The following is a 27900-nucleotide window of genomic DNA, read 5'->3' as shown; positions in this document are numbered from 1 at the left end:
CGCTGCGGGCTCTCTCTCTCTCTCTCTCGCTGCGGGCTCTCTCTCTCTCTCTCTCTCTCGCTGCGGGCTCTCTCTCTCTCTCTCTCGCTCGCTGCGGGCTCTCTCTCTCTCTCTCTCGCTGCGGGCTCTCTCTCTCTCTCTCTCGCTGCGGGCTCTCTCTCTCTCTCGCTGCGGGCTCTCTCTCTCTCTCTCTCTCTCTCGCTGCGGGCTCTCTCTCTCTCTCTCTCTCTCTCTCTCTCGCTGCGGGCTCTCTCTCTCTCTCTCGCTGCGGGCTCTCTCTCTCTCTCTCGCTGCGGGCTCTCTCTCTCTCTCGCTGCGGGCTCCTCTCTCTCTCTCGCTGCGGGCTCTCTTCTCTCTCTCTCGCTGCGGGCTCTCTCTCTCTCCTCCTCGCTGCGGGCTCTCTCTCTCTCTCGCTGCGGGCTCTCTCTCTCTCTCTCTCCGCTGCGGGCTCTCTCTCTCTCTCGCTGCGGGCTCTCTCTCTCTCTCGCTGGCGGGCTCTCTCTCTCTCTTCCGCTGCGGGCTCTCTCTCTCTCTCGCTGCGGGCTTCTCTCTCTCTCTCTCTCTGCTGCGGCGCTCTCTCTCTCTCTCTCATCTCTCTCTCCTCTCTCGCTGCGGGCTCTCTCTCTCTCTCTCTCTCGCTGCGGGGCTCTCTCTCTCTCTCTCTCTCGCTGCGGGCTCTCTCTCTCTCTCTCGCTGCGGGCCTCTCTCTCTTCTCTCGCTGCGGGCCTCTCTCTCTCTCTCTCTCTCGCTGCGGGCTCTCTCTCTCTCTCGCTGCGGGCTCTCTCTCTCTCTCGCTGCGGGCTCTCTCTCTCTCTCGCTGCGGGCTCTCTCTCTCTCTCGCTGCGGGCTCTCTCTCTCCTCGCTCTCTCTCGCTGCGGGCTCTCTCTCTCTCTCTCGCTGCGGGCTCTCTCTCTCTCTCTCTCGCTGCGGGCTCTCTCTCTCTCTCTCGCTGCGGGCTCTCTCTCTCTCTCTCGCTGCGGGCTCTCTCTCTCTCTCTCGCTGCGGGCTCTCTCTCTCTCTCTCGCTGCGGGCTCTCTCTCTCTCTCTCGCTGCGGGCTCTCTCTCGCTCGCTGCGGGCTCTCTCTCGCTCGCTGCGGGCTCTCTCTCGCTCGCTGCGGGCTCTCGCTCGCTGCGGGCTCTCTCTCGCTCGCTGCGGGCTCTCAGGCCTTATCGGAAAGATCACATCCCTTTCTGTATGACTGGACTAGATCTTAGGTATGCACCGCAGAAGATGTGGCTGAACTCATTCTATCTGCCTCAGTCAATCACATGGGGTTCTACCCACATGTTGATTACAGGGCACTGCAGACAAGCTATTTGTCATTCTTTCTCCTCTTTAGTCACTCTCAAATGGATATTTGAAGTGGCTGCGCTGGCCATTGTTTTTTAAGTTGCTCTTAAAAGCCTTGTGGGTGCCATCTTTCATAAGTCTCATTGTTATTGTTGAAATGATATGTTGATTTCATAGAGATGGGTTGAACCTAAATGGGATGGAAGCACGGCAAGTGGAACCGATGCACCATGTCTGGAGCCAACAGGACCCTGAACAGCTTCTACCCCCAAGCCATAAGACTGTTAAATAGTTAACCAAATAGCTACCCAAATATCTGTAGCAACTCTTTTGACTCATCACATAAGCTGCTGCTACTGTTTATTACCTATCCTGTTGCCTAGTCACTTTAGCTCTACCTATTTGAACACATCTACCTCAATGACATCGTACCCCTGCACCCATTGCATATAGCCAAATTATCGTTACTTATTTGTATGTATTCCTCGTTATTTTTCTCTCTGCATAATTGGGAAGGGCCCGTAAGTACGAAATTCACTGTTAGTGTACACCTGTTTACAATTTGAGTTTGTGATTGGTCCAAAACGGGGATCTGCCTCATGAGGGCTTTTCTCCCATCCAGTCTGAAGGGTCTTCGCCCCTGGCTTTATTGGTAGTGTAAAGTGAACGTGTGTGTGGTACATTAGTGTCTGTTATTATCTGGGAAAGGTGTCATAAGAAATCAACTTCAACTCCACTAGAACGGCTCTGAGTTATGCAATATACATTCCTGCTTCTTTTACTTGCTGGGGAAAACATTTTGATCACAATGCTGTAAATCCGAAGGTATTTAAGCCTCATCCCATTTGGAGTTGTATCTAAACCATTAATGAGCGTGTCCGGGCCTTCCCTTACTTAGTAAGATATACGTTTGCAAAAGGCTCACAAGTAAATACTTAACTTTACATGAGAGGTGTGAAATGTCAGAACAGCCATGTGTTGGGATGCCTGTCAGGAGGATATGTTTTTGAGGCAGAGATGCAGCAGCAGGGAAGGACAGCATTATTGTAAGTGTATGAATGTTAGACAGACCTGTAGAGAGACCGACTGCTCTTCACTGGTTCTCTGTGTGAGACGTCTACCTCCCTGCATGTCAGTACGTGTCCTGTGAGGCTGCAGTCCCCCTGGGTCTCTCAGCGGTGTGTGTACAGGGTGCTCTGACCCCTTCCCTCCCTGCCTGTGAGGAGAGGAGCAGGGTTCTGACACCGCCTGTCCCTTTGGCTCACTCTGAACGTTTGACACACGGAGCACGGGCTCAGCGTGACCTACTTTCCCCTGGTGGCCCTTCTGTTGTGCCACAGCTCCCCGCTCCGTGGTGGTGTGTTTGTGGGGGAAGGTGGGGAGGGATGTCAGGGCAGGGCGGAACTGCTTACGCCTTCACTGCTGTCCCGGTGTGTTAGATCACCATGTTCTTTAGGAAACACGTTGTGGTGTGTGGGAGGCGGTTGTGGGAGACTCACACAGTGGATGAGCATGAGCTGCACTGTGGGGGTTGCAGGTACATGCTGGGCAGTGCTTGGGCTGGACCCCTGCTCAGCACTCAGCTCTGTCGGACTAAATTTGCATTACTGCTCATACTCAATGATCCCTTCTACTTCCTGTACTTGTGTTAACACTGGATCTGTACTAGGTACCTATCAGGCTGCTCCATCCTCATTGTGTGGCAGTAACATACTGCGTACTGTAGATGCTTAGGCTAATTGTAGTGTTGCTTTTCCCAAAACAGACACATTAATATGGCTAACTGGCTTTAATTGGGAGGATTCTCACCAGAAGCAGAAGTGGGTGTCATCAGGTTTCTCTGTGTAACACTGCAGTTGTAATGTGTTAAACGCTTCTATTCACTCCGCTTTACCCTTTCTCCCATGAATGACCCTCAGCCTGTTAGTTTCACACCAGTGATGTGTGTGCTTAGAGAGGGGAGCGTGTTTGACAGAATACAGCGTGCTGCTGGAGCGCAGAGCCTGTCAGGGCAGTGGAGTGCTGCCAGAGAAGAGTTCATTAAAAAGTACAACTCTAATGCAGTGGCAGTAATCTAGGCTGGGTTGGGATAGATGACTGTATCAATGATTTAGACTCGCAAGAAGGCCCTAAATGAGGACTGAGCAACCTCTCTCCCTGTGAGAGGTTGAGCACTACTACTGCCTCATCTCATTGAAGCCATGGAAGTTGAAGGCCGAACACAATACTGCAGGGATTGTTAGCAGTAAACGGGAGTTGAAAATTTGCAGTCTTCGTTTTAAAAATAATAATAATTTTAAGACCATGGTACCAATAATTGCTTACCAGACACTTTTTTTTAACCTTTAACTAGGCAAGTCAGTTAAACAAATTCTTATTTACAATGACGGCCTGGCAAAAGGCCTCCTGCGGGACTGGGAACCGATGTATTTTAATATCGCGCACAGATGTTATAAGGATCATTTAGTTGCTAATGGCAGCTGGCGTCACCCCGGTCGGACTCATTGAGAGACTCAAGTTGAAGGCCTTCACTAAAGCTAGCCTGCAATGTCACTTTTCGCCACCATGGCCTATTTATTTCCTTAACTTACCTCATTTGCACTCACTGTATATAGACTTTTTGTTTTCTTTTGTTCCACTGTATTATTGACTGTATGTTTTGTTTATTCCATGTGTAACTCTGTGTTGTTGTACGTGTCGAATTGCTACGCTTTATCTTGGCCAGGTCGCAGTTGCAAATGAGAACTTGTTCTCAACTAGCTTACCTGGTTAAATAAAGGTGATTTAAAAAAAAAAATAACATGCAGAGTTTGAGCTACTTTTTCTTTATTTTATGTCATCTTAACCGACTTCATTTGGATTCAATGCGCTATTTAGTTTTCAAATAGAAATAAATGGTGTCAAGTGATCAAGGACTTTGTCCATTCATTTACAGTGCATTCGGGACGTTTTCAGACCCCTTGACTTTTTCCACATTTGGTTATGTTACAGCCTTACTCTAAAATAGAGTCACTTAATTGTTTCCTCATCAATCTACACACTACCCCATAATGACAAATCGAAAACATTTTTATAGATATGTTTGTACATTTATGTAAAAACACCTTATTTACATAAGTATTTCGACCCTTTGCTATGAGCCTAGGGGTAGCAGGGAGACTAGTGGTTAAATAAAGACTAGACTAGTTAAATAAAGATTCGCTTTAAAAAAAATTGTAATTGAGCTCCAGTGCATCCTGTTTATATTGATCATCCTTGATGTTTCTACAACTTGATTGGACTTCATTTGGGAAGGCACCTACCTGTCTATATAAGGTCCCGCAGTTGACAGTGCATGTCAGAACAAAAACCTTGCCATGAGGTCAAAGGAATGTTCCATAGAATGCCGAGACAGGATTGTGTCGAGGCACAAATCTGGGGAAGTGTACCAAAACATGTCTGCAGCATTTAAGGTCCCCAAGAACACAGTGGCATCCATCATTCTTAAATGAAGCCATTTTTTTGAGCCATTTTGCCACAACTTTAGAAGTATGCTTGGGGTCATTGTCCATTTGGAAGACCCATTTGCGACCAAGCTTTAACTTCCTGACTGTCTTGATGTAGCTTCAATATATCCACATAATTTTCCTCCCTCATGATGTCGTCTATTTTGTGAAGTGCACCAGTCCCTCCTGCAGCAAAGCACCCCCACAACATGATGCTGTCACCCCCGTGCTTCACGGTTGGGATGGTGTTTGACTTGCAAGCCCCCCCTTTTTTCCTCCAAACATAACAATAGTCATTATGGCCAAACAGTTTTATTTTTGTTTCATCAGACCAGAGGACATTTCTCCAAAGTACGATCTTTGTCCCCATGTGCAGTTGCGAAACGTAGTCTGGCTTTTTTATGGTGGTTTTGGAGCAGTGGCTTCTTCCTTGCTGAGTTGCCTTTCAGGTTGTTGATATAGGACTCGTTTTACTATGGACATAGATACTTTTGTACCTGTTTCCTCCAGCAAATCTGTGATTTGATTTACACTTTTCGATCCAAAGTACGTTCATCTCTAGGAGAAAGAATTTGTCTCCTTCCTGAGCGGTATGATGACTGCGTGGTCCCATGGTTTTTATATTTGTGTACTATTGTTTGTACAGATGAACGTGGTCCCTTCAGGCGTTTGGAAATTGCTCCCAAGGATGAACCAGACTTTTTTTTTCCTGAGGTCTTGGCTGATTAAAATATATATATATTCCCCATGATGTCAAGCAAAGAGGCGCTGTGTTTGAAGGTAGGCCTTAAAATACATCCACAGGTACACCTCCAATTGACTCAAATTATGTAAATTAGCCTATCAGAAGCTTCTAAAGCCATGACATAATTTTCTGGAATTTTCCAAGCTGCTTAAAGGCATAGTGAACTTAGTGAATGTAAACTTCTGACACACTGGAATTGTGATGCAGTGAATTATAAGTGAAATAATCTCTCTAAACAATTGTTGGAAAAATTACTTCTGTCATGCACAAAGTAGATGTCCTAACTGACTTGCCAAAACTATAGTTTCTTAGCAAGAAATTTGTGGAGTGGTTGAAAAATGAGTTTTAATTACTCCAACCTAAGTGTATAAACTTCCAACTTTAACTGTTTGTAAATTTGATATTTCAGTTTTTTATTTTCAATACATTTTTCAAACATTTCTAAACCTGTTTTTGCTTTGTCATTATGGGGTAGTGTGTGTAGACTGAGGGGAAAAAATTGTTTCATCCATTTTAGAATAAGACTAACATATCAAAATGTGGAAAAAGTCAAGGGGTCTGAATACTCTCCGAATGCGCTGTATACAGGCACCTCTCTCTGACATCAAATGCACACACCACTCCTCAGAGGGGTTGGCTTTGAATGCATTGTTGTACAACTGACTAGGTATCCCGACTAGGTATCCTGACTAGGTATCCCCCTTTCCTCACCACTCCTCAGAGGGGTTGGCTTTGAATGCATTGTTGTACAACTGACTAGGTATCCTGACTAGGTATCCCCCTTTCCTCACCACTCCTCAGAGGGGTTGGCTTTGAATGCATTGTTGTACAACTGACTAGGTATCCTGACTAGGTATCCCGACTAGGTATCCCGACTAGGTATCCTGACTAGGTATCCCCCTTTCCTCACCACTCCTCAGAGGGGTTGGCTTTGAATGCATTGTTGTACAACTGACTAGGTATCCTGACTAGGTATCCCCCTTTCCTCACCACTCCTGCTCCTTGACGGCTGAGTCTGGAAGGTGGGTGCTTTTACTTGGGTCTTGGAGATTCTCCAGTTCTTTTGTGTACCTTTTTTAGTCAGTAGTTGTGAAAGTAGCGCTCACCAGCCAAAAGTCTTCCCTGAAAATGACATGCTACATCACATGTGCAGATTTGTGATCTCTTGTTCTCTCTCACTCTGCTGGGTGTGCATCTTGCTAGCTGTCACTCAAATGGCGAGGGGTTGAAGCTCATTGCTTTGCTTCATCTTGGCCAGGTCGCAGAGGTAAATGAGGATTTGTTCTCAACTGTCCTACCTGGTTAAATAAAGGTTCATTTTTGTATATATTTTTTTTTTATTGGCTTAAACTAATTGCTGGGGACAATTTAGGGGAAATGGCTTCCAGAAAAGACTTTTCAAACAAAATGTCATTTGTCACATGTGCCGAATACAACCGGTATAGACCTTACAGTGAAATGCCTACTTACACGCCCTTAACCAACAAGACAGTTTTAAGATAAATAAGAGTTAAGAAAATATTTACTAAATACACTAAAGTAAAAAAGGCAACAACGATGCTATATACAGGGTGTACCGAGTCAATGTGCGGGGATACAGGTTAGTTGAGGTAATATGTACATGTAGTTAGGGGCAAAGGTAGGGGGAAAGTCTGGGTAGCCATTTCATTAGCTGTTCATCAGTCTTATGGCTTGGGGGAAGAAGCTGTTAAGAAGCCTTTTGGACCTTGACTTGGTGCTCCGGTACCTCTTGCCGTGCGGTAGCAGAGAGAACAGTCTATGACTAGAGTGGTTGGAGTCTTTGACAATTTTATGGCCTTCCTCTGACACCGCCTGGTATGTAGGTCCTGGATGGCAGGAAGATGGGCCCCAGTGATGTACTGGGCTGTACGTACTACCCTTTGTGTAGCATTAATTAATATTTAGTGGATAATTGAGGTAAGCCAGTAATTCTGCTCATAGATTAGGCATGTATGAACTACACAATGGCACATCGAGCCCAAAGTAGGAGGTTTAAAAAATACTTAAGTCGCCAGATACCCCAGATATTGGGGTTTGATATGCCTCTTCATTATTTGATAAGTGTGTTGTGTTTGTTTTTAAATATATTTTCGTTTTCTGAGCCTACTGAGGTGCAAAACTACTTTCTCTTTACTGATGTTACAACTAGCTCCATCTTGTGGGCTGTGTACTCATCTCACATCAACCTATGTCCAACTCAGCTGCACTAAAAAGCTTTGGGATCCTCCGATATCTATCAATACTACTCCATGAAATGAAGTAGAGATGTGCGCATTCAGTGAGTCCACTAAGCCCATGGCTTGCCCAGCTCCTGCTGATTCCAGTGCCCTGCCTGCTTGCCTGCCTGGCTGGCTCTATCCTGGCTGTTATTAATCCAGGAGCATCACTCTACAGCCATCATCAATGTTGCTTCAAGCCCCTGATCAGCCTGTTAAATCAGCCTCTCTCTGACGGTGAGGACCAGCCAACACCATAATGAGTTAACGTTCAGAATGATCTCCATAATGTATTTCCTTCCCCCCAAGGAGCCTTGTGTAGCGTTAACTCATATCAGGCATCATCCCAGAGAGGGACTCATTTGGGATGCGTGTGTCACTTAATTCAAGTTGAGTTTTGATTTTTGGCGCCCATGTAATTTGAGAAGTAGAAGAAGCCAGGTTGCTGTGGTCTCCAGAGAGTTGTTACCAGGTAGATTAGACCCTGTCTTCCTAGTGGCTTTGGCCAGGTTCAAGATAAAGATCTAGTGACTGAGTGTGTCTAGTCATGGATTTAGCAGATTCATTCCTCAGGGTGTAATTAAAAGTTGATCTTGACAGCAGGAAATGACTTGACACAGGATGAACGTGTAGCATGCTACCAAGATTCCCTTTTGAACTATGATATGCTCTCTTCTCAAAGACACGAGACCTCTTCCTCTTTTTTTTATCCCTAAGCTCTAACCCTGATATTCTCTCTCTCTCTCTCTCGCTCTCTCTCTCTCTCCCCCCCACAGAACTCAATACGGCACAATCTGTCATTGAACAAGTGTTTTCTCAAAGTGCCTCGCTCCAAAGATGACCCAGGAAAGGTAAGAGGACTGTCGGTTCAAACCCAACATACAGAGATGACAGTAAATGGAGTGGGAATAAACAGCTGCTGTCCACAGGTCGATGTAGCAGTCTAGATATATATATATATATAGATATGTCCACAGGTCGATGTAGCAGTCTAGATATATATATATATATATAGATATGTCCACAGGTCGATGTAGCAGTCTAGATATATATATATATAGATATGTCCACAGGTCGATGTAGCAGTCTAGATATATATATATATAGATATGTCCACAGGTCGATGTAGCAGTCTAGATATATATATATATATATATAGAGAGAGATATGTCCACAGGTCGATGTAGCAGTCTAGATATATATATATATATATATATCCACAGGTCGATGTAGCAGTCTAGAAAAATGTTAGCTTTGAACTTCTGCCAGTTTAGAAATGCATGGCATGCTCTTAATCTGTTATGCACAATCCACCCCCACAAAATTGCATGGCAAATGTAAATGAGTTATTTTTAAGACTGGCAAGTAGTGATGCATCGATATGACATTCTTGGCCAATACCGATATCCAATATTTTCCTTGCCCCAAAAAAACCCTGATAACAATTACAATTTTAGCTTCCTTTTAAGCATTCTAGTACAGTTAAATAGTTAACACACACACACACACATGAACGCAGCGGTCTAAGGCACTGCATCTCAGTGGAAGAGGCGTCACTACAGTCCCTGGTTCGAATCCAGGCTGTATCACATCCGGCCGGGTTTGGGAGTCCCATCGGTCCGGGCCGTCATTGTAAATAAGAATTTGTTCTTAACTGACTTGCCTAGTTAAATAAAGGTTACACACCCCACACTGACCAAAAAGTTCATTTGTGGCGTTTACGTATGTCCCCATTACCAGTAAAACATCATCAAAACCTATTTCTTTCACTTGCTGTGCTGTTTCGTTTTTCATTTGTTCAGCAGTTTCATTCTCAACCAGGATATGGAACCCCATTTGGGTCTTTGTGTCAGATAACACTATTTGACGTGTCAAATAACACAACATAATCTTTCAGTAGCTATAGTTACCAAGCTAACTATATAGCTAGGTGTCATCTAAAATAACCCTGTTCTTATTTGATTAATGGTGGTCGGACCCATCTATGTGAAGTTAGCCACAATAGTGGACTTTGTGATTGGCCTTCAAAATAAAAGTATGGCATAATTCTACTATTTGTAGTCATTTGCATCACTGTCAATGACATTCTTTTATTTTGAAGGCAAACTGCAAATTCCACTTGTGCCTAATCTTTATTGTGTCTAGCTTCACAACACATAACCTAGTCCGGTTGAGCCTCACTAGCCAGATGAAGCCAGCTAGATGCTTATAACGTTAGCTTTGGGCAACAGGGTTAAGTAGCTGGCTTGCTATTTATTTTCATGAACTGAAGTTGAATTTCAATAGCGAACAACAAGTGGCAACCTTGCTAATACTTACTCACAAGGATTCCTAAATAGTTGCTAAGAATAATGAAAATGACTGCAGGTTCTACTGGTCATTGTTTTCAGGCTGGTTGTATTGGTGCTAGCTAGGTACCAAGGCTAAAGCTAGCTACCCCAGAGTTACGGGGGAACAAATGATGCTTTATTACCAACGCGGTATTGTAACACATTCGTGGTCGGTGTTTCCTTGTTTGCAGACTTTTTAGTACAGCTCTGACAGTGCTACTGTGTCTTTTGACACAAAGACCCAAATAGCGTTCCATAGTATGTATGTTGTGAAGCTAATACCAGTGAGGCTATTACTGTGTAACTCCGGTAGGGCAACATCAAGGAAAATAGTGCACTTGGGACTGTGTACCGGTGCACGACCAGTCGGCGAATGCCAACATCACTCATGACAGAACTGTTGATTGTCAAGGGAAATGAATTCCATTATTTTGGCTTTAATGGATTTCACCTTTGAGTTGTCTCTGAAATGTTCTTACCCTTTCAAATGACTGCTCGACTTGTTGACTGCTCGATCCACACAGCAGACATTGTGGGCTAGGTTAGGAATGCTGTGTAGCGCAATGGTATGAACAGAAGATTTGACATCATTTTTTTAACATTGGCTTTAAACTAGACATCTTGTTCACCGATATATCGTGCATCCCTAGTAAAAAGCCATTGACCTTGTGGGAATAGGCCAAAATAAGGCCATAGTCCGGCCATTTCTAGTAACTCCCTAAAAGTGCCCCTCAGCACTTTGGAGGAGAGAAATTATTACTAGTATCCCCTGCTGTGTTTAGTTTCTCACATGGTTGGACAATGTGGGCCTATATTTAGTGTATCCTGGTTATGTGAATTGGTCTAAACGTATGTAATCCCAGCTTTGTCTGGAGCACAGACAAGCTACCCCTCTCTCTCCCCCACACACTCCACTCTTGCTCTCTCTCTTGCTCAATTCAATTTGCTTTATTGGCATGATGTAACAATGTACATATTGCCAAAGCTCGTTTGGGATATTTACAATATAAAAAAAATTAATCTAAATTGTCAACGGAACAACAATAACCAAGTGTCAAAATAACAATAAGTATACAGTAGAGGACATGTGCAGGTTGATTGGTCTGTCAGACACTGTCCCTCAACTTATGGCAGGTAGCAATGTAGTGCTCTTCCAACCCACAGCTCTCTGCGTCCTCCCCCAATAGGACAGGTAGCCTACTCTCATCAGAGAGGTCTTTGAAACCTTTAATAAGAGCGCGAGAGAGCACACGCTCTCCGCACGCTGTCGCTCTCGCCTCTCTCCGCTCTCCTCTCTCTGCTCTCTCCTCTCTCTGCTCTCGCCTCTCTCTGCTCTCTGCTCTCTGCTCTCGCCGCTCTCTGCTCTCTCTGCTCTCGCCTCTCTCCGCTCTCTGCTCTCGCCTCTCTCCGCTCTCTGCTCTCGCCTCTCTCCGCTCTCGCCTCTCTCCTCTCTCTCCTCTCTCTGCTCTCTCTGCTCTCTCCGCTCTCTGCTCTCGCCTCTCTCCGCTCTCCGCTCTCGCCTCTCTGCTCTAGCCTCTCTCCGCTCTAGCCTCTCTCCGCTCTCGCCTCCCTCCGCTCTCGCCTCTCTCTCCTCTCTCTCCTCTCTCTCTCCGCTCTCTCTCCGCTCTCTCGCCTCTCTGCTCTCTCTCCGCTCTCGCCTCTCTCCTCTCTCTGCTCTCGCCTCTCTCCGCTTTCTGCTCTCGCCTCTCTCCGCTTTCTGCTCTCGCCTCTCTCCGCTCTCTGCTCTCGCCGCTCTCCGCTCTCTGCTCTCGCCTCTCTCCGCTCTCTGCTCTCGCCGCTCTCCGCTCTCTGCTCCCGCCTCTCTCCCTCTCCGCTCTCTCGCCGCTCTCTCGGCTCGCTCCGCTCGCTCTCTGCTCTCTCGCCTCAATCCCTCTCTCCCTCTTCCTCTCTCTCTCCTCTCTCTCTGCTCTCCACACTCACACAGGCTTGAAGTGCTACACCGTGCTATGAACTGTAGAGGATGGGGACTGAATGCTTAATTTCATGTTTTGCTGTAATCCTCTGATGTTGGCTCTCCTGGGAGCTGCTCCACTAAATACAAACCATCTATTGCTGTATGGATCCCATTCCAAATGCAGGGCCAACATGCTCGCTTCCTTAATGTTTTATTTGGAATTTCTCTCCCCCCGAAGATAACTTCAAAGAAGCGCTAGCCTCTCTTGATATGTTACATCAATATTGTAATGTGGCAGGAATATGAGCACTGCTGGTTGTATGAGATAGGCGAGAGCCATGTCTTTCTCTGAGATGGGGAGAGAGAGCGAGAGAGAGAGAGAGAGAGGATGGCAGGCATGGCATACTCCTTTACCATGGAGGTAAGGGGATACAGTGTAGTGCCGATACGACTCCCCCTGCAGATCGACCTACATATTAATTTACATGATGTTAACTGGTTAGTTTCAACTCAGTGACTAGGGTCTGGTTTCAATGATGGACGCGTTTGGCATAGAGGAACTACATCACTACTTGTAAATAAGAACTGCCTTACCGAGTTAAAGGTTAAATGATTAGACTAAAGGTGAGAACAACAATTCACCTGACACTAGTGAATCCAAACATTACACTGTAGAGGTCGACCGACTGATTTAAAAAAAAATAAATAAAAAAAAAGTAACACTGATACCGATTATTGAAGGACCAAAAAAAGCCGATACCGATTAATCGGCCGATTTTTATATTTATATATATATATATATGACAATTACAACAATACTGAATGAACAATGAACACTTATTAACTTAATTAACTTAATATAATACATCAATAAAATCAATTTAGTCTCAAATAAATAATGAAACTTGTTCAATTTTGTTTAAATAGTGCAAAAACAAATTGTTGGAGAAGAAAGTAAAAGTGCAATATGCGCCATGTAAAAAAGCTAACGTTTAAGTTCCTTACTCAGAACATATGAACGCTGGTGGTTCCTTTTAACATGAGTCTTCGGGCCTCCCGGGTGGCACAGTGGTCTAAGGCACTACATTGCAGTGCTGGCTGTGCCACCAGAGATTCTAGGTTCGAGCCCGGGCTCTGTCGCAGCCGGATGGTCCATGGGGCGACGCACAATTGGCCCAGCGTCGCTAGGGAGGGTTTGGCCAACAGGGATATCCTTGTCTCATCGTGCACTAGTGACTCCTGTGGCCGGCCGGGCGCAGTGCACGCTGACCAGGTCGCCAGGTGTACGTTGTTTCCTCCGACACATTGGTGCGGCTGGCTTCCGGGTTGGATGTCCGTTGTGTCAAGAAGCAGTGCGGCTAGATTGGGTTGTGTTTCGGGGGACGCATGGCTCTCGACCTTCGCCTCTCCCGAGTCCTTACGGGAGTTGCAGCGGTGAGACAAGACTGTGACTAATTGGATACCACGAAATTGGGGAGAAAAAAAGGGGTTAAAAAAAATTGTATTCAATATTCTAATCTCGGGAGTTGATGGGCTTGAAGTCATTAACAGCAAGCATTGCGAAGAGCTGCTGGCAAATGCAGTAAAGTGTTGTTTCAGTGAATGCAGCCAGCTGCTGCCTACCACCACTCAGTCAGACTGCTCTATCAAATCATAGACTTAATTATAATATAATAACACACAGAAATACGAGCCTTAGTTTCTGGATTTTACCATATTAATGACCTATCATTTTGAAAACAAAACGTTTATTCTTTAAGTGAAATACGGAACCGTTCCGTATTTTATCTAACGGGTGGCATCCATCAGTCTAAATATTCCTGTTACATTGCACAACCTTCACTGTTATGTCATAATTATGTAAAATTCTGGCAAATTAGGCGGCCCAAACTGTTGCATATACCCTGACTCTACGTGCAATGAACGCAAGAGAAGTGACACAATTTCACCTGGTTAATATTGCCTGGTAACCTGGAATTATTTTAGCTAAATATGCAGGTTTAAAAATATATACTTCTGTGTATTGATTTTAAGGCATTGGTGTAAATGGTTAGGTACAGTCGTGTAACGATTTTGTTAAATCATCCCCGTTTGGCGAAGTTGGCTGTCTTTGTTAGGAAGAAATAGTCTTCACACAGTTTGCAATGAATGAGCTAGGCGGCCCAAACTGCTGCATATACCCTGACTCTGTTGCAAGAGAAGTGACACCATTTTTCCTAGTTAAAGGAAATTCATGTTAGCCGGCAATATTAACTAAATATGCAGGTTTAAAAATATATACTTGTGTATTGATTTTAAGGCATTGATGTTATGGTTACGTACACATTGGTGCCATGACGGTGCTTGTTAAATCACCTGTTTGGCGAAGTAGGCTATGATTCAATGATAAATTAACCAGCACCGCATCGATTATATGCAACGCAGGGCAAGCTAGATGAACTAGTAATATCATCAACCATGTGTAGTTAACTAGTGATTATGTTAAGATTGATTGTATTTTATAAGATACGTTTAATACTAGCTAGCACCTTACCTTGGCTCCTTGCTGCACTCGCATAACATGTGGTCGGCCTGCCATGCAGTCTCCTCATGGAGAGTGCAATGTAATCGGCCATGATCGCTGTCCAAAAATACAGATTACCGATTGTTATGAAAACTTGAAATCAGCCCTAATTAATCGGCCATTCCGATTAATTGATCGACCTCTGTTACACTGTTGATTTTGTCATTTTCCATTTACTGTACTTTTCACCACATTTGTTGATAACGAAAATGGATACATTCAGTAACAAGAATATTCTTGGGGAATTTGGGGTAGGTACAACATAAGACATAAAAATGACAAGGGTTTGAGTAAGAGGTTTCCAAGTTGTCACACACCTCACCAAGTGTGCTGAGTTTCTAAATAATTTCAATGCACTTTCATGACTCAGTTTTCAACTAGAAGGTGCTTTTTTAAAGCTCTCCTAGCAGTGCCGTGGAGGAACTACACAAGCACATTTTTCTTGGTTCACAGCCCTGTATCCCCGACTTCACACAATAACTTGTTGTTTACCCAATCCATAAACAGTCCATTATAAATCGCAATCTGGGTCATGTGGGCATAATTTTACTGCTTGTTCTATTGCCAACATGACTAGTTAAATTCTAAAATACGATCTTATTGTTTAGGCTTTCAGTAGGCAATTCAGAGAGACAGATTAGTAATTTTGGTGCGCATAGAATGAAGTCATGAGTGCGTTCAGATGTAAGGTGGCAAATTTTCTTAATACAACAAACAGGCTAATTCTGTTCAGGACAACCCAGGATATGACCTCATGTCATCTTGTAACTACATCAAACATAGTGATCATAAACGTTGACACTGTATTTTATATGGAAATGTGACGTGCACATTTGGACTCACTGGTGTGTGGCTTGCTTGTATTACATCAAAGCAGTATTTATTATGATCCTCAACGTCTCATTTTTCAAAATACATTGAGTCCTCGTCATTTACAGCATTTCCCTCACTGAGACAAGAAAGCGTTATCAAAAGTTGCCCAATTAGCGGTAGGGGGGTCAAATTCATAACTAAACAATTTCAGTACCTAACTGGGATTCTGTCAAATGAAAATGGTCAAAAAAATAAAGAAATGGCTTCTGAGAAAAGCAATTTATCAACAAGAATTTAGCTTAGACTGTCTGGGAGTGGGGAAGGGAGAACTGAAAATTGGCTGTTATTGGCGGAGAGGATTGGAACTCTTTATTGGTCTATTAACTAATTTACTGCATGTTAATGTCACCATAGAAAACCAAAACGCCATCTCACCGAAACAGGCTGATGTTGCAGGCAGTCTTTTCAAATAGCTCTAACACAGGGCATCATGTCTTTTCAGTCTCAAAGTATTATTCCAACCTCAAGGTATAGATAGTGTGTGTATATATATATATATATATATATATATATATATATATATATATATATATATATATATATATATATATATATATATATATATATATATATATATATACATATCACACACACACACACACACACAGTGGGGCAAAAAAGTATTTAGTCAGCCAATTGGTGCAAGTTCTCCCACTTAAAAAGATGAGAGTCCTGTAATTTTCAGCATAGGTACACTTCAACTATGACAGACAAAATGAGAAGGAAAAAATCCAGAAAATCACATTGTAGGATTTTTAATGAATTTATTTGCAAATTATGGTGGAAAATAAGTATTTGGTCACCTACAAACAAGCAAGATTTCTGGCTCTCACAGACCTGTAACTTCTTCTTTAAGAGGCTCCTCTGTCCTCCACTCGTTACCTGTATTAATGGCACCTGTTTGAATTTGTTATCAGTATAAAAGACACCTGTCCACAACCTCAAACAGTCACACTCCAAACTCCACTATGGCCAAGACCAAAGAGCTGTCAAAGGACACCAGAAACAAAATTGTAGACCTGCACCAGGCTGGGAAGACTGAATCTGCAATAGGTAAGCAGCTTGGTTTGAGGAAATCAACTGTGGGAGAAATTATTAGGAAATGGAAGACATACAAGACCACTGATAATCTCCCTCGATCTGTGGCTCCACGCAAGAGCTCACCCCGTGGGGTCAAAATGATCACAAGAACGGTGAGCAAAAATCCCAGAACCACACGGGGGGACCTAGTGAATGACCTGTAGAGAGCTGGGACCAAAGTAACAAAGCCTACCATCAGTAACACACTACGCCGCCAGGGACTCAAATCCTGCAGTGCCAGATGTGTCCCCTGCTTAAGCCAGTAAGCAGGGGGACACAAGTTTGCTAGAGAGCATTTGGATGATCCAGAAGAAGATTGGGAGAATTACAACTCGTCGTGTTTAGAGGACAAAGAATGCTGAGTTGCATCCAAAGAACACCATACCTACTGTGAAGCATGGGGGTGGAAACATCATGCTTTGGGGCTGTTTTTGAATGAATGGGGCCATGTATTGTGAGATTTTGAGTGAAAACATCCTTCCATCAGCAAGGGCATTGAAGATGAAACGTGGCTGGGTCTTTCAGCATGACAATGATCCCAAACACACCGCCCGGGCAACGAAGGAGTGGCTTCGTAAGAAGCATTTCAAGGTCCTGGAGTGGCCTAGCCAGTCTCCAGATCTCAACCCCATAGAAAATCTTTGTAGGGAGTTGAACTTGCTCAATTGGTGGCTGACTAAATACTTTTTTTGCCCCAGTGTGTGTGTGTGTACAAGGCGAGGACCGCTAGCCGTGGCTAACAAAGACTAGTAGCTAGTTAGCTGGCTAGCTCCTGGTGGAAGTTCATTTTAAGGAATAAAAATAGCAGATCCGCACCATATTTGTTGAGGCAGTTTGCAGGAAGTAGATTTATTTCATAGATAGAAAGCGAGATTAAGATGTATACGATAAAGACCACCTATTTACATGGGCTAAGACACGTCCTACTGCGCTGCCATCTCGGAAAGAAAAAATAATTATGGCAGCCCCCCGCACCTTTCTGATTCAGAGGAGTTGGGTTAAAAGCAGAAGGCAGATTTCAGTTGAGTGCATTCAGTTGTACAACTGACTAGGTATCTCCCTTTCCTTACCTGGTCACAACACAACTGATTGGCACTACTTATGACTGGTACACAGGCAAATCACATTTTTGACTGCACTGGCCTTTAACTGGTAGGGAATGCTAAGTGTACTGCATATTCCATGTCCTGTACCTAATCTAGACTGAGATGGGGAAACCAGAGAACGTGATTTTGACATGCGTACTGTAGGGAGGGAAAGTCAGCTTCCTTTTTGATTGAAGGTATAACAGTTAAACAGTGCTTCTGGTGAAATCATTACACGGTCATCATGGCCTTTGTTTAGAGACCGAATAGTTGGAGCTTACAATATCGACACACACACACTTGACTTGCCAGGCTTCGCTATGATGCAGTGTATTTGTGAATCATTTAAGAACTCTTGAAATAGTTCCCCCCCCCCCCATCGAGTCTCATGGGGGCGTGTGGAGAAATGCAGAAACTCCCTTCCCAAGGGTTTGTGCTTAGATTTTTTGCTTAATTAAAAGAAACGCCACCCAGCCCGGCTCTCTACCGGGACAGTGATTTTTAGTCTACCAGGAACTCTAATTGAACCCCTAAAACAGTTGCTATGATCATAACACAGAGTTCAGGCAGCTCACCTTCAGATGTCCTCAGACGTTTCTCTGTCTGTTACTCTCAGCCTTTTACACTGAAGACGACAACACCAAATATACCAACAATGGAATTGGGCTACAGAGCTGAGAGTATAATGGGATTTACTTCAGACATATATTATTATGGGATGTCTATCTCTGGTTGGTTGCACTGTGAATTATTCTCCCTCTGAGGGAAATGCTAATCGACCCCAAGCTTTGAAAATATAAAACATATTTGCTCAACATTGTATTGTTGTTGCAGTGTTTCAAAATAAAAGCCAGGAATAAAACCCAGAATGGTGCTTTAGATGGCAGTAGTACTGTGACTGGCGTATGGTGCACCTTATTGTATGGATTACATTAGACACAGGTTGTTGAAACTGTACCTCTCTTCTGTTGTCCAGACTGACAATTTAAAAAAATATATTGAAATGATTTCTCTCTGCTTAGGAAGAATTGTAAAAGTCCTGATCTCACTTTCCCTTGGCAATTGAGATCTTATCAGGATTAATATGAAATATTTCATATCATGTGTTGCATGTGGCTTCAGGGAGGAACACCATTGAAAAATAAATGAAATGAGGCTGAATACAGAGCTAAATAATGCAGCTGCAGCCCCAGAGCCAGCAGGTCTATTCTCTCCTTGATTAGCCGGGCTCAGACCTGGGCAGAAAGCCAACACGTTGCTCCAGCTCCCAGCCCAGCTACAGTTGGCTACCTACACTACCTGAGACTGAGGAAGCACTGCTTCAGGAGTAGCTTAGCATTTCACCAGCCACTGTCTAACCATAGAGCATCACAGACGAGGAGAAGCCTCGCCACACAACACAGCTCCCACCAATATAAAACAAAGCCACACACACACTTATCACACACCACTGTTTACTCTTGGATTGTGTTTTAATAGCATTTGTTAAAGCCCTATTGTGTCAGTCCCAAAGAAAAGCCTCTGATTCCTTTACCCTTTGTCTGGAGATATGAATCAAATCAAATCAAATCAAATTTATTTATATAGCCCTTCGTACATCAGCTGATATCTCAAAGTGCTGTACAGAAACCCAGCCTAAAACCCCAAACAGCAAGCAATGCAGGTGGAGAAGCATGGTGGCTAGGAAAAACTCCCTAGAAAGGCCAATACCTAGGAAGAAACCTAGAGAGGAACCAGGCTATGTGGGGTGGCCAGTCCTCTTCTGGCTGTGCCGGGTGGAGATTATAACAGAACATGGTCAAGATGTTCAATGTTCATAAATGACCAGCATGGTCGAATAATAATAAGGCAGAACAGTTGAAACTAGAGCAGCAGCACAGTCAGGTGGAAGTTGAAACTGGAGCAGCAGCATGGCCAGGTAGACTGGGGACAGCAAGGAGTCATCATGTCAGGTAGTCCTGGGGCATGGTCCTAGGGCTCAGGTCAGTTGAAACTGGAACAGCAGCATGGCCAGGTGGACTGGGGACAGCAAGGAGTCATCATGTCAGGTAGTCCTGGGGCATGGTCCTAGGGCTCAGGTCCTCCGAGAGAGAGAAAGAAAGAGAGAAGGAGAGAATTAGAGAACGCACACTTAGATTCACACAGGACACCGAATAGGACAGGAGAAGTACTCCAGATATAACAAACTGACCCCAGCCCCCCGACACATAAACTACTGCAGCATAAATACTGGAGGCTGAGACAGGAGGGGTCAGGAGACACTGTGGCCCCATCCGAGGACACCCCCGGACAGGGCCAAACAGGAAGGATATAACCCCACCCACTTTGCCAAAGCACAGACCCCACACCACTAGAGGGATATCTTCAACCACCAACTTACCATCCTGAGACAAGGCTGAGTATAGCCCACAAAGATCTCATGAATCCTTCATGTCCTCATGAATCCTTCATGTCCAACGCTAACGTTCCTGTGGGCATCAGGCCAGGCAGGGCATTGAGTGTTCTTTACCGTGGTCCCTCTCTCCACAGGGCTCCTACTGGGCCATCGACACCAACCCAAAGGAGGACGCCCTGCCCACACGGCCAAAGAAGAGGCCGCGGTCCGGAGAGCGGGTGAGTCCTCCAGACACGCCACATCTTCCCCTGAAGCTTTGTGTTTTACACATGTAGATACCCTCTCTTAAACAATGCCATCGCCAGTAATGATGAGTGCGCTCATGTGGAGAATTGGGTAACCATATCATACAAAGTCTTCACATACAGATATTCTTTATGTTCAATCTCTCGCCGATAGACCTCTGCCTCTCTCTCCTGTATACTGTCTCACTCACACGCAGTAGGAGTTTCTCCTCCCTTTATGTAACTGTCTCTGGATGAGTCTGTCTTGTAGCAGGCTCCTCATTAATAAGCTGTGCCCCAGGCTGCTGTTACTTACATACATTGCATTCTGCAGTCTTTTTTTATTTATTTTTTATTTTTTTACAAACATCAATTAATGTGCACTGGCTGTTCATTCTGAGCGGGAGCTTTTGTCTTTAATTATGTATGAGTCATGTCCAGTGTAACGCACAGCCTCACTGGTTTAGTAAACTGCCCAGATTGACCTGGCTCTGAGGCATCCATCCATCTCTTCCTGGCTGCTGCAGGCGGCAGTCTGTCCCGCTACAAGACATACAGACACAAAGACCCACTCACTCAGTTAACCAGCCACGTGGATGTCTGTGGTTCTAAGATGGGGAGCAGGAGGGAGAGGTGCACATCCTATTCTATACAGTACCTACACCTGTGTGTTTGTGTGTAAATGAGTTTAAATATAGTCATTGGTGTGTAATTCTAAAGCAAAACAAATGCACAGAAATCACGCACTATTCTCCCACCCTCAGGTTTGTGCATGTATGTTGTTAGTATGACACATGCACACTATCCTCCCGTACTACAGATGGGACTGTTGGCCTAAAAGGCATCCCATTAAGTCTGACATTTAGAAAATTGTGACTTTGTGAAATCTCATTTATGTTTATCGTGAATTAAAATTGGTATTGTTGCCAGCCAATCCTCTTACAGTAAGCAGTTTTGGCAGACAGGCGTGGTGGAGTTATCTCCCCCAGCGGAGCGCCCGCGACTCGCAGAGAGCAATGGGGGCTCTTCTCTTCATCTCCTCAGGAAATATTTCAAATGTGACCTAAATAAAGGTGTTGCTGCTTTTGTTATTTATAAATGGTCCTGGTGTACTTTACATACTAGAGACCTGCATTCCTCCCTCTTGCCTGGAAGGAAAACTAGCTTCCCAACAAACACTGCAACATATGAGTGTTAAAACCTATGCCTTTGTACTTATGGCTTGAGGTTATGTATTATTCTTAGAATTAGTTAAGGGTGAATATTTTAGTGGTCCTATATTTGATAATTAGATAAAAGTAATAGTTTTGCCTCCCTCCCCCAGGCTTCCACACCGTACACCCTGGAGTCGGAGACTTTGGGAATGGACTGTATGATCTCTGGAAGTGCCTCTCCAACTCTGGCAATCAACACTGTGACTAACAAGGTAACTACCCAGCATGCACCTGCACACACTGCACCACCCTGACCCCTCCTTCCTCCCTCTGCCCGCCCACCCACCCACAGCTTGTTCCTCACTGAGAGCAGCACTCAACCGGGATATACACACACACACACACACACACACACACACTACAGTACATCTCACGCTGTAACACACAGCTGCACTGCAGCACAAGAAACACTGTATCGATGGATATGCGCACACACACACACACAGCGTCACAACAGGGGATTACTCATTCTGTTCAATACGATATTGATGTTGAGTATGGTAGTTGAGTATTGTATTGAGTATCGTGATGATAACCCTGGTATTGGTATTGAAATCAAAAATCTGGTGTCATGGGGCGGCAGGGTAGCCTAGTGGTTAGAGCGTTGGACTAGTAACTGGAAGGTTGCAAGTTCAAACCCCTGAACTGACAAGGTACAAAACTGTCGTTCTGCCCCTGAACAGGCACCCACTGTTCCTAGGCCGTGATTGAAAATAAGAATTTGTTCTTAACTGACTTGCCTAGTTAAATAAAGGTTAACATTTTTTTATAATAATAATAATACAAAAATGACAACACTACTGTACACACACCTGAAAGTTCATGGAAGATGCCCAGTGGTCTGGTCTGTCCATGAGATGTGGTTGGGTTGCCTAGCCTGACGACTCACACTAAAGTCCTTATTGAAGTCGTTTGTGGTGATGAGGGGTGTTGTACTAAACAAAGTAATCCATTTGATCGTCTCTAACAAATCGGAGTATCAAAGTCAAACTGCCGCTTTATCCTTGCTTCTTCTGGACCAATCACACATCCCCGAAGGAAGGGGTCAGGCATGTACTTAGATCCAGATTCGTTGTGGAGAAGAAACTAACGCCTACGGGCGTGCCGTAATGTTTGGCTGGAGGAGTCTGGGTAGCCTGGCGAGACAGTACTGTGTTGCCGTATAACCCTCACTGCAGAGAAAGAGCGGGAGAAGCCACAGGGACTGCAAGCTGTTGGCGTTGAATACGCTGTTCACTCTGAAATTGAAATAGGCTTTTTAACCTTAAGCCCTCTCCTCTGGGCCCAGTGGGGGCAGCTCTCTGGAGTAACCTGCAAGAGTTGCTCATTCATTTACTGCAGTGGGCATAAAGAAAATACTGTTTTTTTTTATATAAACTGGGGGGGGGGGGGTGCTTTGGGGAAGAGTACTTGAGGGTGGGATGTGTGAGAAGAGGAGGGTGTGTGTGGTCTTGCTCTTCTACTCTCGTGGAGACCTGAAGTCCCCACAAGGATAGTAAAACGAGGACAATTCTCCCTCGTTGGGACGTTTCCCACATCCCGACAAGAACAAAGGCTATTTTGGGGTTTAGGTTTTGGGCTTAGGGAAAATAGGATTTTGAAAGGAAATACATTTTAGGGCCTCACTAGGATAGAACCGCGTGTCTGTGCAGTAAGGGGGAGTGGTGTGTGTCTGCCCTTTCGGTAGGAGGACTGTCTTTGGCGTGTGAGACGGGCTAGGCTGAGCCCCTATAAAACACACACGTCTTCCCTGCTCTCATCTCAACAAATAATCACTTGCCATCGATTTGCTGTGAAAATTGAGGTTTCAAACCTCAGTTGGTCATTTAACACGGACATCCTCCATAGATAACAACAGTTTGATTTCACACACAAGAATCAAGGAAAACAACATCCCTGCTTCAGGCAAGGTTACAGCGGGGCTGTGTTTGTGTGTGTCTTTTGTTCTCCTGATTGTAACTGTTGCTATGATAAAGTGGAGAAGCAGCAGCAGATCTGAGCCCTACTCCTGAGAGAGCTTGTTTCTCACTGTGTTACACTGTAAACATACAACTGGCCACGCCTCTTTTGGTGCACTGTGCCAAACCACAGGAATTCCCTCTTTCTCTCCCTCTCCCTCTTTCTCTATTTTCCATCTCTATCTCTCATGTTCCTGCCTTCTCTGAGAGGCCAATGGGACTGTCAGGACTACAGAACCAGTGAGAATCCAAACACGGTCTGTTAGACGTGCCTCAAGTCTCCCCTGCCTTTCATCCTCTCTCTCTCTCTCTCTCACCACACACACACACACACACACACGCGTTTTAAAACATTTTTCTCTGGTCTATTCTGAGGTAGCTGTTTGCAGTGGTTGTGAATGAGACAGAAGTCTGGCACTAGAGCGTGATAAAGGAAGGGGGATTGTAGGAAGAAGTGTGTTTACTGAGGAAAAGTCTGCCGTTGCTTTTCTTTCTCCCTCTTAAATCCTGTGAGCAGGGATTCTGCTGAACCCTGGCAGGCATTGTTAAAGACATCTGGGTGAATCTCGCTTTGATTTCATAATCCAAGTCTCATGCTCCAGATTAGAGTCTTATGTAAAAGACACACCTGGCTTTTTACTTAATTTACTGCTAAGAATAGAACACACACTAACTCCTGCTCGTTGCTAGCACCAAATACGCATCAGGATTTACTGTGGCAGGAGCTCCTGCCTGTGTGAGCATGCTTGTCTTTGTGGGACTGGATGACTTTGCGTGTGTGTGAGAGACATGATGACTGAGTTTTGGTCGAGTGGGCGTCTTGACTCTGGGGTCTGTGTAAACCACAGAGCAGTGAGGTCTGGAAATCATCACACTGGATGAGGGGAGTAAAAATAGATTGGTGGTTTAAGGCTAAAACCCGCTCATTACATGTAACATTTATATTTCTACAGCGTGCTGTTTGATTAGCATTGTAGTGCTGATTTTCAGACGTGCCTAAGCCCTCAGTCTTAGCTGCTCATTGATTTCCTCCTTCACGCTAATGAACACTGGAGCCAAGCCCACACTGAGTGGTGGAAGGCAAGAGTCGACTAATTAGCTTGGCTTTCATCCCCTTCCCCCACCACACATTCACTACAACACTGGATCCAACACACTCTCCTCTGACTTATTAAAGCACAACGTTTTTGTGTCATTCTCTGGCTGAGTGAGAGCCCACAATGACACACTACTGAGGGAGAGTGCTGTGTGTCAGGATTAGTGCTTTTGAGGACAAGTTTGGTTATAAAAAAATTATTGCGGATTTCAGTTTTGATTAACCTTTTCAACATTAAATGCATTATGAAATAATGACAAATTATTTTAGTGGAAATTCCAAAGCCAAAAATAGTGAATTGCCAAAACATTGAAAACACTCTTGTCTTTGTCAGTTCCACATTGGGTAGACATCAATAGAAAAAGAGGACATTACTATGAAATAATATTTCAGTTGTGTGTATTACTTGGTTTTTATTTTATGGCTTTATTATTTTTCCTTCTTTAAAGCCATCTCTTCTCTTCTAAAGCAGCTAGCCAGACAAACGTTCTCTGTGCTCCCCATACTGTACTGTCTTTGAGTCCTCCTATTTAGCTAGGCTAGCTTGCTAGCTAGTAGCTGCTTATGTATGCTTCATAGCTGTCTGACAATCATTTGACTAAGTTCTTCAAAGTATATATGGCATACTTTCAAGACCGCTTATGAGCAACTACTCACACTATCAATCGGGTAGAGCTACCACAAGAACTGTCTCTATCCCTCTCATTATTGTGTTGTGTGCATTCTCATGTGGTCTGTGTCGGCTAGCCGTCTCTGTCCTACCCGGGAAGAACAGACACAAATGATTCTGTTCATCGTAGTTAATTACCATGTTTCTACGCTGAACTAGGTCATACATTTGCCTAATGAAATCTACAACTCCCTTCAACCCAGCATCCCAGAAAGTTCTTGACTAAATGTATCTTATGAATGATTTGGTTTCTCTCTGGAGAAAAAGAAGGAACTGTGGGACGCTGGGCTGAAGGGAGTTGTAGTTTTTCATTAGGCAAATAGTCTACCTATTTCAGCACAGAAACGTGGTAATTAGCTACTATGGAATTCAAGTAATTGAACTGACATTTGTCAATTAGTTGTTTAATAACCCCCCACCCCCCAAAAAAATGTGGGTAAATTGCTCAGCACTAGTCAGTGGCTGTACTCAGACTGCCTATATAACAGTAACAGAGGGCAGCAGCCAGATCTGGGTTCAAATGGTATGTTCTCTTTCAAACACTGAACGGATGATTGAGCATGACGGATTTACTGGGTTTTCACTTTTGTGATTATTCCATTGGTTCCATTGTGCCAGGCAAGCTCAATCAAGCACAATTACTATTTGAGCTCAGATCTGGAGGTCAGTCAGGCCTAGACTTCTCTCTGGCCTCAGAATGCAGAGCAGCCTTCATGTCCTGCTGCTGCTGTGTGTTGGACTAGGAGAGAGGGTGCAGGCAGGACCACAGCCACTCAGCCTGATGAGCAGAGAGCCCTGACCGGACACTGGGCAAGACTGAGCACACAGCACCAGCACCATCCAGGCTGTTAGTGCTGCTGCCAATCCCTGCCCTGTTACACACACCAGCCAGTAGCATCGCTCGCATAGCTGCCATTCCACACATTCTTTCCGTTTCACAAAATGGAAAAAAATGAATGCACGTCTATTCTCTCCGGATCTCATTATATTCATTGCCAGATTGTTTCTACCACCAGTGCTACTTAATAGCAGTCTGTTGTGTGACACCACAATACACCATTTTTTTCTTTAGCAAAGCCTTTTCAGATGATAATAATGAAGATGGTCACGTTGCAGTGCTCTGGTTGCTTGCATTGCTGTATTGAAAGGTCAGGGTCTCTGTTGAATTGAAGACCTTTGTTGTCCCAAACCTGCGATCTGTGAGCAGATGGGTCTGACACGGCCAGTAGTGTGACCTTTAGTTGTTTTTTATTATTGAAAAAGGGACACCCTCCCTTACATTCCTAGAGAGAAGAGCCTTTACCTGGACACTTATTCAGAAGGAGCCCCTGTGGCTCGGGTAGCTGTGGAGCTTCAGAAAATATGTTCCTGGCCAGCTACCCTGTTAGTCCAAAAAAAGCGCACTGATAACATCCAGTACACAAATGCTTTGCATACACACACAGGTATCGAATTCCTAGACACACAACCACACGCACACAAACCAAATTCAGTTTGTTACGGAACAAAACCCATCCCCAGCCATTATTTGGGCAAATGGTGATTCACCATCAATGATAATGATTGTATTTGGCATGCAGCTATTCGTCAAACCCTGTTGGTGTATCTCTAGGTTGTGTGATGTGCGGTATGCAAGAAAAGCTAACACAGCCTCTTCTTATTTCAGGTGGCATTATACAACCCAGACCAGGATGGGAGTGACAGCCCAAGAAGCAGCCTTAACAACAGCCTGTCTGACCAGAGTCTGGCCTCCGTCAATTTAAACAGTGTGGGCAGCAGCGTGCACAGCTACACACCGGTAAGAGCTCACACTGCTGCAACCTCTAACCACAGTATTACAGCTATACACACTGCTACACACCAAGCAACACAAACAACTACAGGATCCCAGTTCTTAAACATTTAGAACAGCGATTATCAGCTGGTGGGTTGCGGGAGGTTTTGAATGGGATGTGATTGAGTAAAAAATATATATTTATTTGTATTAAATATACTCCATTCTGAACTTAAACGACTAAAACCAGGTATAATGTGTGTAGAAATTAAATGAACCTATATTTTAAAATAATTGAACCTTCTGAAGTAAAATAGTTCAATCATATTATTTTCAAAAAATATTTATTAGCAGCACTATTTAGTGGATTTGGTTGATTTTATCGTCTCAAACCAGTAAGCTTGAAAGTTCAGACACACTGGTAGGATTGTCAAACGTTTTCCTGTGTTCACACAGCAAAGTTAAAATACTCTAAACCATAAGGTATCAATAGTGTTGTTTGGTAATTGCATATCCACGCGTATTGCTAATGTTGCTATTTTGTTTTTTAAAAACTTGTTGATACTTGTCTAATGGCTACCGCTAGATAACTACCTAGCAAGATGACGAAGAAACAATTTAATTCACTCTCCATAATCTTATACTGTCAGTGCCAGACCATAGCCAATTGTTTAGCTAGATAGCTCAAGTTGGCATATTCTCTAACTAGCACTACCTAGCTAAGGACACTGCACTAACTCGGCAGCTGTTTCATGGAAATTAGCTAATCCGTTGTGATTCAATTATGTCAATACTAGCTACAGTGGTTAGATAGTATGTAGTGTTGTGTGCATTGTCTGTGCACTTAGCTTGCTTCCATCCCATAGCCTACATTACATATGAAGTGTGACTGGTTGATCCGTGGATGTACAGAGAAAATGCCCTCTTCTTTTTTCCTTTGCTCCCATAATCTCACGGCCGATGGG

The 27900-nt window shown here is 44.2% G+C and overlaps 1 protein-coding gene across 5 annotated transcripts in view; it reads left to right on the top strand.

The window, feature by feature from the left end:
- Positions 1-27900, top strand: part of LOC109898396 (forkhead box protein J3-like) — a 163038-nt gene that overhangs the window by 123393 nt on the left and 11745 nt on the right. For all 5 annotated transcript variants that reach the window (XR_004202704.1, XR_004202702.1, XR_004202700.1 and 2 more), the window contains exons 3-6: positions 8535-8609; positions 20134-20217; positions 21548-21649; positions 26828-26959. Coding sequence is in view for 2 of the 5 variants with exons in the window: in XM_020493365.2 (XP_020348954.1) it covers positions 8535-8609; positions 20134-20217; positions 21548-21649; positions 26828-26959 (393 nt within the window). In the remaining 3 variants the exon portion in view is untranslated. The remainder of the gene's footprint in view (positions 1-8534; positions 8610-20133; positions 20218-21547; positions 21650-26827; positions 26960-27900) is intronic.

This window comes from Oncorhynchus kisutch, linkage group LG1, assembly GCF_002021735.2.
Source record: "Oncorhynchus kisutch isolate 150728-3 linkage group LG1, Okis_V2, whole genome shotgun sequence".
Taxonomy (NCBI): Eukaryota; Metazoa; Chordata; class Actinopteri; order Salmoniformes; family Salmonidae; genus Oncorhynchus; species Oncorhynchus kisutch.
This window is presented reverse-complemented; position numbering and strand designations above follow the sequence as displayed.